At 40.8% G+C, this 15576-nt stretch overlaps 1 protein-coding gene across 1 annotated transcript in view; it reads left to right on the top strand.

The window, feature by feature from the left end:
- Sirt1 (sirtuin 1) overlaps positions 1 to 15576 on the top strand; it is a 20539-nt gene that overhangs the window by 780 nt on the left and 4183 nt on the right. Inside the window, exons 2-6 of the mRNA XM_005360130.3 lie at positions 1826 to 1942; positions 3191 to 3432; positions 7795 to 7947; positions 13967 to 14114; positions 14712 to 14791. Of these exons, the coding sequence (XP_005360187.2) occupies positions 1826 to 1942; positions 3191 to 3432; positions 7795 to 7947; positions 13967 to 14114; positions 14712 to 14791 (740 nt within the window). The remainder of the gene's footprint in view (positions 1 to 1825; positions 1943 to 3190; positions 3433 to 7794; positions 7948 to 13966; positions 14115 to 14711; positions 14792 to 15576) is intronic.

Below are 15576 nucleotides of genomic sequence, written 5' to 3'. Positions count from 1 at the left end.
GCCGCCGAGCTCGCCGGCCCTGCAGCGGAGCCGCGCGCGGACTCGCCGCTCGCCCGGGCCGTTTTGCGCTGCGCGCAGTCACCCGGGCTCTCGTAGTTGTCGTTGAAGTTTTCCCTCCCTCGGATGCTTTTGACCCTAGCGCCTTTATTAAAGTTGCATTTTCCTGGCAGCTCGCTTTGGGCTGTCCCGTGGCTCGACCTTCTGCGATTGCGTTTGCAAGCTGACACCTGTATGGTGGTGTTTTTTTCTTTTTGGACCGATATCTTTTTTTGAAGTTAGAAATTTTAATAGACCAAAGCTGTTTGGTGAGGCACAGTCTTAAAAATGTAAGGAAATGACTGTTCTAAAAACAATAATTTCCTGAGATTGCATTTAAGCACCTAGGTATAGAAGAGTAATAGTTTTACAGCACTTATTTTTCTTCTGAAATCATGTGCTCATAACATTTTTTTTTTTTAGTTTCCTAACATATTTGATATTCTGAAACAAACCGACTTCTGTATGCCATTGACACCAAAGGTGTTGTATATGTAATAATGTCATCTGAACTTCTTTTGCCCAGAATTTATCGGAGTCTGTCAGTATTTGTGGACCATCATGTATTTAAAAGAAAAGAACGTGCTAGGGACTGGAATAGTAAATAGCCCTGGATTTCAGCTATTAGAAGGGGGGAACGACGGATAGTGTAGAGGGAAGCATGTTTTATGTTCTTTAAAGCTAAATTTGCTGAGGCTGAGGCAGTAAGTTTTCTACTTTGAGGGCTAGAGAAAGACTGGCTGAGGCAGGGAGGACACTGTTAAGGATTAAGGTTTTTGGGGTTTTTTTTTTTGTTTTTTCTTTTTCTGAGACAGGGTTTCACTGTAACAGTCGTGGCTGTCCTGGAACTCATTGTAGAACCAGGCTGCCTCCCCTAGTGCTGGGATTAGAGGCATGTGCCACCTACCACTGTCCTGTTTGTGGTAATTTCTGTTTGATGCATTTCATGAAGCTGTAGGTTTTAGCCCTTGACGTGAAGCTCAGATCCTTTTTTTTTTTTTTTTTTTTTTTTTTTGGTTTTTCGAGACAGGGTTTCTCTGTGGCTTTGGAGCCTGTCCTGGAACTAGCTCTGTAGACCAGGCTGGTCTTGAACTCACAGAGATCCACCTGCCTCTGCCTCCCAAGTGCTGGGATTAAAGGCGTGTGCCACCACTGCCCGGCCTTAAGCTTCTTTTTTAAAAACAAAACAACACAACTTTTTTTCTTTTGAGACAGGGTTTCTCTGTGGCTTTGGAGCCTGTCCTGGAACTAGCTCTGTAGAACAGGCTGGTCTTGAACTCACAGAGATCCACCTGCCTCTGCCTCCCAAGTGCTGGGATTAAAGGCGTGTGCCACCACTGCCCGGCCTTAAGCTTCTTTTTTAAAAACAAAACAACACAACTTTTTTTCTTTTGAGACAGGGTTTCTCTGTGTAACAGCTCTGGGCATCCATTGTAATTAGGCTGGCCTTGAACTCACAGAGATCGACTTGAGTGCTGAGGTTAAAGGTGTGCACCACCACTGCCCAGCCCCGTTTTTGATTTTTGAGCTAGGGTTCCACTTTAGCCCAGGCTGGTCCGGATTTCACTGTTCTGTGTAGATTGGGTGTTCTCAGCTTCCTGTGCCTCCCATGTGCTGGAATCATAGATGTAAGTTGTAAGTAAAACCTTTCTGGTTTTTGATTTTTGTCTCAATAATCTGAGTCTTGTCATGTAGCTCAGACTAGCCTGAAAGTGCCAGTGACTGCAGGTGTGCACCCCTAGCCCCAGATGAAGATGGTTTTGTCAGTAGCCTTTGTTTTCTTTCACAGACAACCTGCTGTTCACTGATGAAATCATCACTAATGGCTTCCATTCCTGTGAGAGTGATGAGGACGATAGAACTTCGCATGCGAGCTCTAGTGACTGGACTCCACGACCGAGGATAGGTATGCTTCGAACCTGTAAGCTTTGAATAAATGCCCTTTCCTTCCTTCCTTCCTTCTTTTTGAGACAAGGTGTTTTGTAGCCCAGGCTAGCAAAATTGCTCTGCAATCTTTTGCCTCTGGAGTATACCATAACCAGTGCAGCCTTTTTCTTTCTTCCTTACGTCTTTTCTTCTCTCTTCTTTCTTTCCCCTTTCTTGATTTCTTTGACAGTTCCATGTACCCAAGCTGGCTTTAAACTCATGGAGTCTAGGATGTAAGGATGATGTTGAACTTCCTCCCAAGTGCTAGGATTGTAGGTGTGCCACACAATGTCCCTATGTCTGAGGATGTTCCTCATCCCTGTTCTTTTTCTTTCATACCGTTGACCTTTTTTTTCTCTTTTGCTCCATATGTATCAGTATTTTTAAAAATGTGTCTTTCTTGTTGGGACAGGATCACTTTCTTGTAGCCTAGAACTGGCTTGAACTCACTGTATAGCCCCCATTGGCCTTCAGTTCCTGACTCCTTTGTGTTTAAATGCTGGAGATTATAGTTATGTGCCACCAACATCTGCAGTGACTTCCCCGAGGCTATTCTTGTACCATCTGTAAATTTTCTCACCTTTATCATTTATATTTAGTTTCTCAGGTATTGGTAAGGTTTTTCTTGGCTTCCTGCATGCTAATTCCTGAGTTGCTTCATCTTCTACCCATTTGACCCTTAAAATATAATCAAAATACTTACACCTCCCAGGCAGTGGTGGCATGCACCTTTAATCCCAGCACTCAGAAGGCAGAGGCAGGCAGATCTCTGAGTTTGAGGCCAGCCTGGTCTACAAAGCAAATTCAGGACAGCCAGGGCTATACACAGAGAAACCCTATCTTGAAAAACAAAACCTCAGACCTAAGCAAGCTCTTGTTCAATCAGATTTTGTTTGGGATATGACATGAAATACCTTTAAATTGCACCTTTTTTTTTTTTCTGTTTCTATTTCATTTTATTGGGGGGGGGGGCGCTTTTGGAGACAGTTTCTCTGTAGCCCTGGCTATCCTGGAACTGTCTCAGACCAAGCTGACATTCTAATTCACAGAGATCCACCTACCTCTGCCTCTCTCTGTCCACTACCTGGCTCTAAATTGTATTTTTAAAATAATACTAAATTAAACTTTGCATAGAAAGTTTATATATTGCTAACTTATTTACTTGACAAAATAAATGAGGTTTTAATTAGAAGTAGAACTGACTGAAGCCTTTCTTCCCTTAATATAGGTCCGTATACTTTTGTTCAGCAGCATCTCATGATTGGTACTGATCCTCGAACAATTCTTAAAGATTTACTGCCAGAAACAATTCCTCCACCTGATTTGGATGATATGACACTGTGGCAGATTGTTATTAATATTCTTTCAGAACCACCAAAACGGAAAAAAAGAAAAGACGTTAATACAATTGAAGATGCTGTGAAGTTACTACAAGAATGCAAAAAGATAATAGTTTTAACTGGAGCTGGGGTATGTAAGATGCATAAGAATAGTAAAGAGCGCTATGTTTTATTCCTTTCCCACTACTTGTTTTCTGCACTTAGTTGAAGCCTTTGTTCATAATATAGGTGTTTAGAAACTGCTAAAACCTGAGGGACAGCGGCAGTTGCTATATAAATTAGTTCAGTGTTTTGGAAAGTCTGACAATTTTTTTTAATGTTTATTTGTAGCTCAGTTGGTAGGTGGGATCATCCCCCCCTTTTTAAAGATCTTATTTGTGTATGTGTGTTTTGCCTGCCTGCATGTACGTGTACTATGTGTGTGCCTGGTGCCAGCAGAGGCCAGAAATGGATGTTGGGTTCCCAGGAATTGGAACAGTTGTGGGCTCCCATCTGGTCACTAGTAACCAAATCTAGCTTCTCTTCAAGGGGCAGCAAGTTGTCTTTAATAGCTAGGCCATCTCTCCAGTTTCTGTAGTCAAGTTTATTTTTAATTCTATGTGTATGGGTAGTTTACCTGCATGAATGTTTTGTTCTACTGTGTGAAGTGCCCAAGGAGGACAAGAAGGGATCATCAGCAGATCCCCTGATATTGGAGTGATAGATGTTGTGAGCCTCCAGGTCCTCTGTAAGAGCATCAAGCTATCTCTCCAGCTCCTGGGAATTTGGAGAAATTAGATTCTTTTGGAAAGCATGATAGCAAGGCTCTAGTGGAATCAGTTTTCATGGAGAAAGCAGAAACTTAATTCATGGTTAAAATACGGTTGGGAAGGTAACATGCTTACCTTTTTTTTTTCATTTTAACTTGGTAGGACTGTAGAGACTTGGCCTTTTTCATTTGACTTGGTCTAAGACCAATTCATAATTCTGTATTGTGTAGTATATTAGACATTATGTTAGCAGCAAGAAGCACTTCAAGCAAAGTGAAAAGGTATTAAATGATCATTAAGAATCCCAGTTCTGCCAAAGCCACAGAGAAACCCTGTCTCGAAAAACCAAAAAAAAAAAAAAAAGAATCCCAGTTCTGGAAGACAGAAGGTGAACCTGCCAAAGCATTCCGTGTGCACTAGCCCCTCAACACCAGAATACAATTAGTTTTCCCTGTGGGTGTGATTTAGACAAAGGTTTTTTTTTTTGTTTTGTTTTGTTTTCTTTTTCTTTGTTCAATGGGGTTTTACTGTGTAACATCAGCCTTGTTTATCCTGAAGTGGCCCTGTAGACCAGGCTATCCTCAGATCTGCCTGCCTCTGCCTCCCGAGTTCTTCAATTAAAGGCCTACACCCCCACCAGCTGCTTTGTTTGCTTGTGTTTGGTGTGTGGCAGTTTGTGTGCTATGGCCCCTTTGGAAATAAGTACTTGTATTAGCTGCTTGTAGCCTTCCTTCTTCCTCTGTGAGTCTTGGCTTCAGGCTTGGTCAGAAGCACCTTAACTGGCTAAGCCGTTCTGCGGACTCCCTGTTTTAGTTATTTTTGAGATAGGGTTTTACTTATAGCCCTGGTTGGCCTGGAACTTGCCAGGGATCCTCCCAAGTTCTGGGATTATTAGAGTGTGCTCTCATGGCTGGCTGATGGTCCCTGTAGCCTACAGGATGGTCTCAGCCTTGCGGCAGTCCTTTTCTTCCAGCCTGTTAAGTGTTGGGTCAGGGATGTGTTTCGGAGACAGTTTTCTTTCACTGTGAAACTGGGACAATAAAGCTTGCTGAGTCCTGATTTGAAATGCCAGGGTTTATCTGAAGGAAAAGTTTTGAGTCTAAAGCTTTTTATTCATTTAGAAACAGTATCTCACTGTGTAGCTCTGGCTGACTGGAACTTCCTTCATAGACCAGGCTGTCCTCAAACTTGCAGAGAACTAAGAATAAAGAAAGAAAGGCATGTGCTGCCACACATGGTTATTTAAAAAAAAGTTGGGTAGCCAGGCAGTGGTGGTGCACACCTTTAATCCCAGCACTTAGAAGGCAGGGGCTCTCTCTGAGTTTGAGGCCAGCCTAGTCTACAGTGAGCTTCAGGACAGCCAGAGCTGTTACACAGAGAAAGCCTGTCTTGAAAAACAAGCCCAACAACAAGAAAAAATAGTGTGTGCGCACACACGAGGGTGTCAGAGGACTACTGGCATCAAACAAGTCATCCATCTTGGAGCCTTTAGCTGAGCCATCTCTCTGGCCCTTTATCGTAATTAGTGATGCAGGGGATTTGACCCTGGGGCTTATACATACTAGATCCTAGCACTCTACATCAGACTGATCTTTAGCCTTTTTTTTTTTTGGTTTTTCGAGACAGGGTTTCTCTGTGGTTTTGGAGCCTGTCCTGGAACTAGCTCTTGTAGACCAGGCTGGTCTCGAACTCACAGAGATCCACCTGCCTCTGCCTCCCGAGTGCTGGGATTAAAGGCTGCGCCACCACCGCCCAGCTCCCTTTCTTGTTTTTGTTTTGAGACAGGGTGTCATTGTGTTACACAGACCTGAACTCAAGTGAGTCTGCCTCAGCTATCTTAGCTTCAAATGTAGACTTGGGCCAGTGCTCTGGATTTGATTTTTATATTTAACAGTGTGGCAGGTTTTCTTTTGGGCCACCAACCAGCTCCCAAATCATGACACGGAGACTTAACTAGTTATGAATGCTTGGCCTTAGTTTATGCTTGTCTCACTAGCCTTGGCTTTTTAACCTTCCTTCCTTTCCTTCTGGATGTCCTGTATTCTTCTCCTCGTTCTTTCTATTCCTCTCAAGCCTAGATTCTCCTATCTATCTATCTATCTATCTATCTATCTATCTATCTATCTATCTATCTATCTATCTATCTATCTATCCTTTCTGCCTGGCCCTATCCCTCTACTGCCTAGCTGTTGGCTGTCCAACAGGCAGTGTTACACATGTAAGTAACACCTTTACATAGTTCAACATAAGTAATGTGATCTCTACTTAAAGTAATATTCCATAACAAACAAAAAATCACATCCCTTAGCTGGGTATGGTGATGCATACCTTTAATCCCAGCATTTACCTGTCAGGGCCTGGCTGTAACCTCCTCACTGGTATGTAGAGACAGACTCCTGGATCTCAGTGGTGAGATCTAGGTTCAGCAAGACACTATTTAAAAAAAAAAAAAAAAACCCCAAGAAATTAGGTGGCCTGGTTTTTGGTTTTTTTTCAAGACAGGGTTTCTCTGTAGCTTTGGAGCCTGTCCTGGAACTAGCTCCTGTAGACCAGTCTGGCCTCGAACTCAGATCTGCCTGCCTCTGCCTCCTGAGTGCTGGGATTAAAGGTGTATGCCACCACTGCCCAGTGGTGGCCTGTTTTTTAATGCTAGCACTGTGGAGGCAGAGAGAGGCAGGTGTATTTGAGTTCCAGGTCAGGCAGGGATCTATAGTGAGACCCTGTTAAACAAAAGACAAAATCCAAAGAACCCATAAGTAAATATGTTATATTCCTGAACTGGAGAGATGATTCAGAACTGAGCTCTTGCTTCTGCTAGGCCGGGACCCAGGTTCAGTTCCAGCACCCACATGACTGTTGACAACTGCATGATGTGATTCCTTCTGACCTCAGGACACAAGGTGCCCATGTGGAGCACAGATATACATGCAGGTTTCCTTACAGACATAGAAAACAAAAAGAGTAAAGCCTGATAGCCTTTTTGGGGGAGGGGGGACTTTTTTTTCCTGGTTTTTTTGAGACAGGGTTTCTCTATGTAGCTGAGGAGCCTGTCCTAGAATTTGCTCTGTAGACCAGGGCTGCCTTCAAACTCACAGATATCTCCTGCCTCTGTCTCCTGAGTGCTAAATTAAAGGCATGTGCTACCACTGCCTGGCAAATTACTTTCTTATGGTATGTGGGAGACAGTTGTACTATTGAACGTTGTGAATACCCAGGACCCACAGCCCCTTTATTGTAATGGTTTTTCTGTTGTGATTGTTCCAGCTAGTCTTGAAAATCTGAACCTAAACAGCCCTTCAGTCTCAGCCTCCTAAATATCTGAGATTATAGTCATGAACTTGTGTGCCCAGCTTTACAGTACAGGGTTGAAATTTTGGAATTGTAGTGTTCTTGAGGTATTAAAAGCTGGCCATATGAAAGCAGTTTCTTTGGTATTATCTGCAAGGAAGTCTTACCTACTTTTTGGTTAAAAAAAATGAGGTTGATTTACTCTAATTATATTTGCTTTAATTTGTTTAAATGCTTAAAGGTTTTTAAGGTTGGCCCGACTTAGTACCACTAAAAGCAGTATGTGGCAGATTAATTATTCTCATTAGTTTACTTGTCTCTTCTGTATTTGAGAGAAATTAGAAGGGTGGTGTTTCTGTTCCTCAAACTTAACTTTTCTTTGCATTCTTATACTAGAGGTCCTAATTATGAAGGTAGATAATTGAATGTTGCGATTTACGTCTTGAATATTTCAGGTTTCTGTTTCCTGTGGAATACCTGACTTCAGATCAAGAGATGGTATTTATGCTCGTCTTGCCGTGGACTTCCCAGATCTCCCAGATCCTCAAGCCATGTTTGATATTGAGTATTTTAGAAAAGATCCAAGACCATTCTTCAAGTTTGCAAAGGTATCACAGTTTTTTGTTTGTCGTTCATGAGAAAGTGTTGTTCTCATGTATAGACATCTTAAATTGACATTGGTTGCCCAGTGAAGTGAATGCTACAGTGTGGTAGGTAGAACTTTTGTTGTTTTAGGACTGATTGTAAATAATTTTTGGTCTTTTGTCTGTCTCCCCCACTCCTTTAGTGGTTTGTAGATCATAAAAAAAATGACCTGTTTTGACTTTGAATCTATTTTCTGAGTCATAAAGTTTATAGGACCTACTGTAGTATGGTTTGTAGTAGACAAGTTTTAACGTGTGCCTCTGTCTGAAAAACGATTTTTAGTTACCAAAGATTGAGATTACATTTTTTTGGTGAACAGATGACAGGACCCTTGTAGAGTCTTCTAGTCTTTCTAGTTCATTAGTCAGTCACTAGCTGCATATGGCTATTGAATACTTGAATGTGTTGCTATACGTGAGGGACATACTTAGGGATATTAGAGATTTTGCTAAAGACAAATGAACTACTAATTGCATTTATTAAATATTAACAAACAAATATTCAGGGATATTTGGTAAAATGTTCAGGAGTCAGGCATAGTGGTGTAATCCTGCATTCCTAGGATTCAAGAGGAGACTCTTGACTTCATGATCAGCCATGGCTACATTGTGAGACTCAGCTTCAAAAACAAAACAGCAACAAAAATTTTTATTAGGTATTTTCACTTGAATGTGAATTAGAAAATTGAAAATTGTATCCCTGGCTCCATATATCTGCTGTGCAGCTCTGCTGCTATAGAGTATATATATCGTCCCAAGATTTTCATCTGTCACTAGAAAATTTTGCAGTTTTTCTGCAGCTCATCTCAAATTTTCTTTATTTTTGAGGAGTCTGTAGGCCAGGCTAGTCTTGAACTTTGCATAGCCATGGATGGTTTTTGAGCTTCCTGATCTTCCTGCCACCACCTACCACCATGCCTCTTATTAGTTCATTTTTATGGGACTTGTAAATAAATCCCAAAGGCTCTTCTGTATTAGGTAGACTTTTTTAGAGAACCCAGAAATTAAATAGGATCTTGAAAGTTTTATTTCAGAAGGGGTGGAGTGGTGAGTGGGTGATGTGCATGCCAAAGTGCAACGTGGAGAACTCACATACATGCGTGTGTCTTGGAATTAATTGAACTTGGTTGACAGGATTGGCAGCAAAGCCCCTTTACTCACTGATCCATCTCACATCTTGCGGGCCCTAAGCTGAATTGTAAAAACTGTCTTTATATGGTATATTTATAGAACTGTGAGGGAATACTCTCAGCATCCTAGGTGTTGGAATTACAGTGGTAACCACAGTTTGCAGCTAGGATGTGCTATTAGAATCTCTGATACTTAGCGATGCTGCCTTGTCTCAACAATGAGAGATGAACTCAGTCAGTAGACACAGGTTCAGAAAGGTCAGCAGGTACCTAAGTTACTTTCATGTCTTACATAAGCAGAGTTGGTTAGTGTATCTCTGTTTTCCCCAAGGTTTTTCATGTAAATTCTGTTGTGAGCGGGGCACTGCATTGCCAGTAGCCACTTTTGTCACTGTCTTACAGGGTATCAAGTACAGATACATCTCTAAAATTAAGGGTTCTGTACATTTTTAAAATTACGTTTAGTTATTTTGTGTATGTGTGTGTTTATGGGTAAACATTATTTTGCTCTTCTTCGGGGGATTATAAAGGCTGGAATTCCAGTAGGCATAGCATGAAAATGCTCTCCAATAATGTGTAACAAACCAGGGTTTAGGAGGTGGAGGCATGAGGATCTCAAGAGGTAAAAGGGCAGTCTCTGCTTAACACTTGAGTTCCAGGCGAGCCTGGGTTGCAAGTGGTAGAACTTTAGGCCCTGGATTCAGGTCCTACAAAGGACATAAATGCTAGACTGTTTTTGTTCTTAGGGTTTAATTGGGTTTATGATGCAAGTGAGGAACATAAAAGTTAGCCTTCATAGAAAGATATACATGGGGAAATCAAAGATCCTCAGTTTATGGATGATATTCTATACATAGACTCTTAAAGGCTCCAAACATGGCTAGGAAGGAAATCTGAGGAAAAGCCTTTCAGTCAAAAATTGGAGAGATGAGACAGTGCTTGAGTGCATTCTACTTAGAAAGTTTGGAGATCAGTTTCCAGCAACTTGTCTCTACAGCTGCTGGCGATCACCAGTCCCAGTATAAGCCTGTGCTGCTGGCCTCCACCTCCATGGCACCTGCACTCACTCACCCCCACCCTAGACATACATATAATTAAAAGTTTTTTTTTTTTTTTTTTTTTCGAGACAGGGTTTCTCTGTGGCTTTGGAGCCTGTCCTGGAACTAGCTCTGTAGACCAGGCTGGTCTCGAACTCACAGACATCCGCCTGCCTCTGCCTCCCAAGTGCTGGGATTAAAGGCGTGCGCCACCATCGCCCGGCTATAATTAAAAGTTTTAAGATAGGGGCTGGAGAGATGGCTTAGAAGTTAAGAACACTCAAGAGTTCAGACCTGTTAAGAGGGACCTGGGTTTAGTTCCTATCACTCATGTGGTGGCTTACAACCATTCATAACTCCAGCTCTCTGAGAGGGTCCAATGTCTTTCTGACATTCTTGGGGACTAGGCAAGCAATACATATACATATTACCTATAGGCACAACACTCATAAAATTTCTTTTTAGTGTATATAAAAAAATAAAAATAAAATGGTTTGAAATTAAAAAAAAAAAATAAGGGTTAGATGTGGTAGTACATACAGGTCTTTAATCTCAGTACTCTGGAGTTCTGTGTTCCAGACCAGTTAGGGCTACATGAAACGCTGTCTTTAATTTAGCCTTATGCATGTAAGCTATATAACATGTATAACATGTGAAGTATGTATAATGCTCTACAGCATTATAATGTGAAATACAAGTATGGGTTTTGCATGTTCAAGTTCAGTAGGGATTAGTTTTTAGCTTCACTAATTGAAATTCTTTCATTAGATTAGACATATCGGTGTACTCTGAAAAAATCTTGTTAGAAACATGTATAATTTTAAGTATTAGCTGACTGAGCTATGAATTTATTTATTTATTTAGGTTTTTCGAGACAGGGTTTCTCTGTGGCTTTGGAGGCTATGAATTTATTTAAATGGACATATAAGTGAATATATCTATAGGATATACATTATGTTGCTCTATATACATTATGGGATGGTTATAGCTGACTAGTGACATCCAGTACTTAATATACTTTCTACTCTTACACTCAGACATTGAGTGTTAATTGTAATCTCTGTGTTGTACAATATATCATCTAAACATCATTCTGTCATATTGTATCTGCTCACCAGCTTCTTCCCGTCTTACCACATCCCATTAGCTGAGAGTTAATTGGTAATGACTAGGAGTTCTCAGATTTTTTTACAACACATGACACTGAAATTCTACTGTATTGTCCCTAAGTCGTTTCATTGACAGCCAAGTCCACTTAATAAATCATCTCTTTGTTATATGAGACCATATGGCAAAATGTGTAGCCCATATAGCCTAAAATATGCACTGTCACGATCTTGTCTAGAAAACCTGTTTTCTTAAAGTTAAATATCCTCCAAGAGGAAGCCAGCAAAAGGTTTTTATTGAGTAAACTCTACTGAGGTTTTCTGAATGAGTATGAGGAAGAGTCCTTCCTGGAATTTTTGGTTTCTATATGGGCATGTGTGTGATGTTTATGCAGTGCCCAGATGTAAGTGTGCATGTCACAAGTGGTGGCCAGAGTTGACTTTGGGTATCTTTCTCTATTACTCTCCCCACATTGTGTATGGAGGCAGGGTCTCCTGTTTCTGCCTTCTGTATGCAGAGTTATATAGCAAAGGCTTACCCACTGACCCCTTCCTCCCCAGCCCTTCACTTTTTTGTGTGGTGCTAGGGATTAAGCTCTTAGCCTCCCACATGCTGAGAAAGAGCTGGGTTTTTCCCTGTAGCCCTGGGTGTCCTGCAAAATTTGTACATCAGGCTGGCCTCAAATTGGGAGGTCTTCCTGCTTCCTGCCTCTGCCTCCTGAGTGCTGGGATTAAAGGTGTACACCCCAAGTGCCCTACAGAATGTTAGCTTTTAAAACTACATATTTTAAATTTGAACTCAGTAGAACGGTCTAACACTCATGATTGTTTTTTTTTTTTTCTTTTATTGGAGGGCTAGGGGGTTCTCTGTAAAAGCTTTGGCTGTCCTGGAACTTGCTTTGTAAATAGACCAGGCCTGCCTCCTGCCTCCCAAGTGCTGATTAGAGGCATGTGCCACCATGCCTGACTTGGTTTCCTTTTTGGGTTTTTTGAGATAGATTTCTGTATGTAACAGCTCTGGTTGTCCTGGAATTTGCTCTGTAGACCAGGCTGGCCTTGAATTTCCGGATATTCCCTGCCTCTGCCTCCCAAGTGCTAGGATTAGCAGATTAACAGCTGCATCCCTGCCATTGGTTTCTTAAAAGGCTTTAGGATGTTCAGACCTGAGATAACCTATCTGATGTAAAGTTCTTTTAGAATGCTATAATTTCTAGCTATCCTTTAGTTTGACCTCTGTGTGCTGGGCTTTTAGGGTGTGCCACATAATCCAGACTCGTTTTTTCTGTATACGTTGGAATGGAAATCAAAAATCTTGGATTTTTGTGTAATGGACCACAATATACATGACTTCATAGAACCTAGGTTATTGTTGAGTGTGGTGATGTACAACTTTTTAATTCCAGCACTGAGGAGGCAGAGGCCAGCCTGGTCTACATAGTGAGTTCCAGGAGAGCCATGGCTATGTAGAGACAGACCCTGTCTCCTTAAAACAACCAACCAACCAAACAAACAAAAAAAAAAAACCAAACCAAAAATTAGCTTACTAAGTTTAACTTGTGAGTTACTAAATAGGTGAAAAGTTAAGTCCTCTAATCCTACAGAAATCTCAGCCTTGTTTACAGTTGCTGTGTGTTCTCCTCGTGTGTTTATACAGACAGAACCATCCATATGTGCATACAATTTCAGGGGTTTTTTTTTGGTTTTTTTTTGTTTTTGTTTTTGCTTAATAACACCAAAAAGATTTACTCCCTGGTGACTAACTTGCTTTTTTCCTGTGTCATGAACTATTTTTCACTTTAGTGCATGAGAGCCCTCTCATTCTCTCAGTGGCTAAATAATCTACTGTATAGGTATACGTTACTATACAACCAGTTTCTCTATTGATGGACATATGGTTGTATTTAATTTTTGCTAACATTGTGATGAATTAGATAGAGCCTATAGTGTAAGGAAGTAGAAAGTATTGCTACTTTAAACTTCCTTTGCCATAGTCACTTACTAAATGAAATTGAATAAAAACACTGTCAAGGTAGGAGGACCAAAATTGATACTTTTTCTCTGATCTTTTTGCCATGTGTATATCTGAAATCTTTGTTTTTAAAGAAGAAACAGCATTGAAGCATTATTTGGGGGTAAAAACACACACACAAAATCCAGCAAGTCAGCACTCATGAGCAGCTCTGTTCTATCCCAGTATGCCTGTGCAGTGGAAGGAAAGCAATGTTGGTAAGGAATTAACACTTCAGCTTTAAACCCCCAGCAGGTTGATAATTATGAATGATAATCCAATAGCTTTAAATAATACATTGAGAGCCTTTTTTAGTTGTGAAGTCACCATACCCTTTGATATCTGTAATTTCAGTGTAAAGTTTACCCTTTTTTTCCTTTAAAAAAAATCTGAATTTACAGCCAACAAAATTCTGATGTACCTAAGGTATGTATTTCTTCTGACTTACATTATCCATTAAGATGTGTTTATGGGTCACCTTACCTTGTTCTTCAAGGGACCACGTTCACCAATGCTGAGTTTTGTATAGTAACAGCCCTTTCCTAGGTGTGCCATCCATCTAGGTGCTTTAAAATGCTCACTGTGTTTATTAAAGTATTATATACATGAAGGTTATGATTAGTACATTTGACTAAACAGAAGCAGGATATCTGTTATGCTTATCTAATTAATGGAAACCTTTCTGCCTTTTGCATTATGTAGGAAATATATCCTGGACAATTCCAGCCATCTCTGTGTCACAAATTCATAGCTTTGTCAGATAAGGAAGGAAAACTACTTCGAAACTATACTCAAAATATAGATACCTTGGAGCAGGTTGCAGGAATTCAAAGGATCATCCAGTGTCATGGTTAGTAAATGCCAACAGTGGTTTCTGTAGTGTGCTTAGATAGAAATATTGGGCATGGGAAGAAGCTGCGTAACAAGATTAAGCATTATTTGATAATCTTGAATGTACTTAACTGAAAAACATATACAATAAATGCAGAAATAAGGCCTGTGGTGTATGCCTAATGATAGGCAATTCAAGACCAGCTGTGACTATATAAGACAACTGGTACCTTCTAGTTGCAGAGATTTATTTAGCCCTTGCAGAGTTGTTTATCACAATACCTTTAGAGGATAAAGAATATATACGTGTATTATTTATTTATTATGTATACAATATTCTGTCTGTGTACATGCCTGAAGGCCAGAAGAGGGCACCAGACCCTATTACCCTATTACATACAGATGGTTGTGAGCCACCATGTGGTTGCTGGGAATTGAACTCAGGACCTTTGGAAGAGCAGGCAATGCTCTTAACCGCTGAGCCATCTCTCCAGCCCCTATACGTGTATTCTTAAATAACCCATATTATATTCCTTGTAAGACTTCAGGAAAACTCAGGTTAAAGTTTATTGTGTAAGCCACAAATATTTCTTAAAGCAGGTATATTTTGTTTTAGGTTCTTTTGCAACAGCATCTTGCCTGATTTGTAAATACAAAGTTGATTGTGAAGCTGTTCGTGGAGACATTTTTAATCAGGTAATTTAATTCATCTGCTCATTTTAGGAATTGTGTAAACTTGATGTTTGTTGTTTCTACCTTCATCTTTTCTCCCCTTCTATAAAAAGCATGTGCTATACAGAAGGAACGCTGGAAATTCTGATAAATTATGTTTTCTACCTTAAGTAGCAAATCCTTGTATGGTGAAGGTGTTAGAGCAGCACACTAAGGAGGTGGGGGGGGTGTGTGTGCACACACGTGCATGCTTGCAAGTTAATCTGAGTGTGTGTGTGCATCTGTGCACACTTGCCAAGTTAACCTGAGCTATATAGGAAGAGTCATTTAAAAAAGAAAAAGTTGAGCCAGTTGGTGACACATTCCTTTAATCCCAGCACTTGGGAGGCAGAGTCTCTGTGAATTCAAGGCCAGCCTGGTGTAAAGAGGGTTTCAGGACAGCCAGTACTATTACACAGAGAAATCCTGTCTCAGAGAAAGAGAAGTTGGAATGTTGCTTGGTTGGTAGAATGCCTGTTTAACTAACATTCAGAGTCCTGAGTTTGCTCTCCAGCACCAGTAATCTGGTTAATCCCAGCACATTGGTGGCTGGAGAATAAGAAGCTGAGGGTCATGCTCAGCTACAAATAAGTGATACAAACAAGTGATAGTGAAGTGTTTACTACACAAAAGCAAGCCGGGTGGTGGTGGTGCAGACCTTTACTCCCAGCACTTGGGAGGCAGAGGCAGGTGGATCTCTGTGAGTTCGAGACCAGCCTGGTCTACAGAGCTAGTTCCAGGACAGGCTCCAAAGCTACAGAGAAACCCTG

This window comes from Microtus ochrogaster, linkage group LG2, assembly GCF_000317375.1.
Source record: "Microtus ochrogaster isolate Prairie Vole_2 linkage group LG2, MicOch1.0, whole genome shotgun sequence".
Classification (NCBI taxonomy): Eukaryota; Metazoa; Chordata; class Mammalia; order Rodentia; family Cricetidae; genus Microtus; species Microtus ochrogaster.
This window is presented reverse-complemented; position numbering and strand designations above follow the sequence as displayed.